This window comes from Penaeus monodon, chromosome 22 (genome assembly GCF_015228065.2).
Source record: "Penaeus monodon isolate SGIC_2016 chromosome 22, NSTDA_Pmon_1, whole genome shotgun sequence".
Classification (NCBI taxonomy): Eukaryota; Metazoa; Arthropoda; class Malacostraca; order Decapoda; family Penaeidae; genus Penaeus; species Penaeus monodon.
Genome location: NC_051407.1, coordinates 9,728,292 through 9,729,451, shown reverse-complemented (window position 1 = coordinate 9,729,451; position 1,160 = coordinate 9,728,292). Strand labels below are relative to the sequence as shown.

Here is a 1,160-nt window from a genome sequence, read left to right as displayed (position 1 = left end):
TATTCTGAAATCTATAATACATACTCTCATATAAATGAATTATTAGTTGAAGTACAAGTCAGAAGTTCATTACAGATTCAATAATCAACTTTTTTCCAATCATTCGTACCTGAAACGTAACTATCAATAAACTAATAAACTGTATTTAAAAACAAATCGAAGAAAATAGAAGCAGAATTTATTGTTCTCGTCAGCAATTTATGACTGGAAGGAAGCAACATCCAGGAAAACAACCTAAAAACATGGTATTTACTTGTTTTTTCTCGTTCTTCTTCACTTACCTAGTATATGCATATCGAGAGATATGAGTATAATCCATAACGAGTATACTGTTCTGTGCAGCGAGTTGAGAAATATCATTTTTTTTCGCATTTTAGACACACTCGCCTCCCTTCCCCTTACACCAGCCGCATGTATAGACGGATGAACCCAACAAAGGCGATATAGACATCATAAAACCCTGGATTTCTGTTTGTAGAATCGGATCTACTAGCGCATATATACTAGGATCTTATAGTAAGAGACTGATTCTCTTTTGGCGATAGTGTTTTGTTTTTATGGACATGTACAGCTCATCACACTGGAGCGATGTGATTGGTTAGTCGTGGTCTCCCCTGATTGGTCAGCATATCACCGGGATGTTTAAAATGTGGAAAAAAAGAAGTATGTATCCTTTTTCTTTATGAAAAGATATATATTTTTCGAATTGATATTTCGACACGCTCTGTAATTTTTTATGGCGTCCAGGTGACTTTACCAATGGAATGCGGAAAAGATACGACAGCCTGAAAGATTGTGTTGACACGTAATCTTTTCTTGACTCGACTTGAAGATTTCAGCTGTCTTATCTAATAGTAATGTCTATTTTTTTTCTTAATCTGAGAACAAAATTACTAAAATGCCAAAGCATGCTGACTACAGAACAGAAAAAAACTTGCTGGTTCTGATCGTGCTACTTAGTATTATCATATTCCTCATTATCATTTCAATTTAATTTTTCTTCAATCATATTCGCGTATTATGCTCTTCATCAACTTCAAGTTCTTCGTATGAATAATCTTATTTTAATAATCTTATTATTGAATAATCGTATGAATTATCTTTTTTTACAGCGATTTAATGTTAACTTAAACAAAGAGTATAATATATATTTTCCAGTG

The 1,160-nt window shown here is 32.8% G+C and overlaps 1 protein-coding gene across 1 annotated transcript in view; it reads right to left on the bottom strand.

The window, feature by feature from the left end:
- Window positions 1-441, bottom strand: part of LOC119586925 (dnaJ homolog subfamily C member 3-like) — a 14,190-nt gene extending 13,749 nt beyond the window's left edge. The window contains exon 1 of the mRNA XM_037935654.1: window positions 282-441. Within this exon, the coding sequence (XP_037791582.1) occupies window positions 282-372 (91 nt within the window). The 5' untranslated portion in view covers window positions 373-441. The remainder of the gene's footprint in view (window positions 1-281) is intronic.
- Between the last annotated feature and the right edge of the window lie 719 nt (window positions 442-1,160).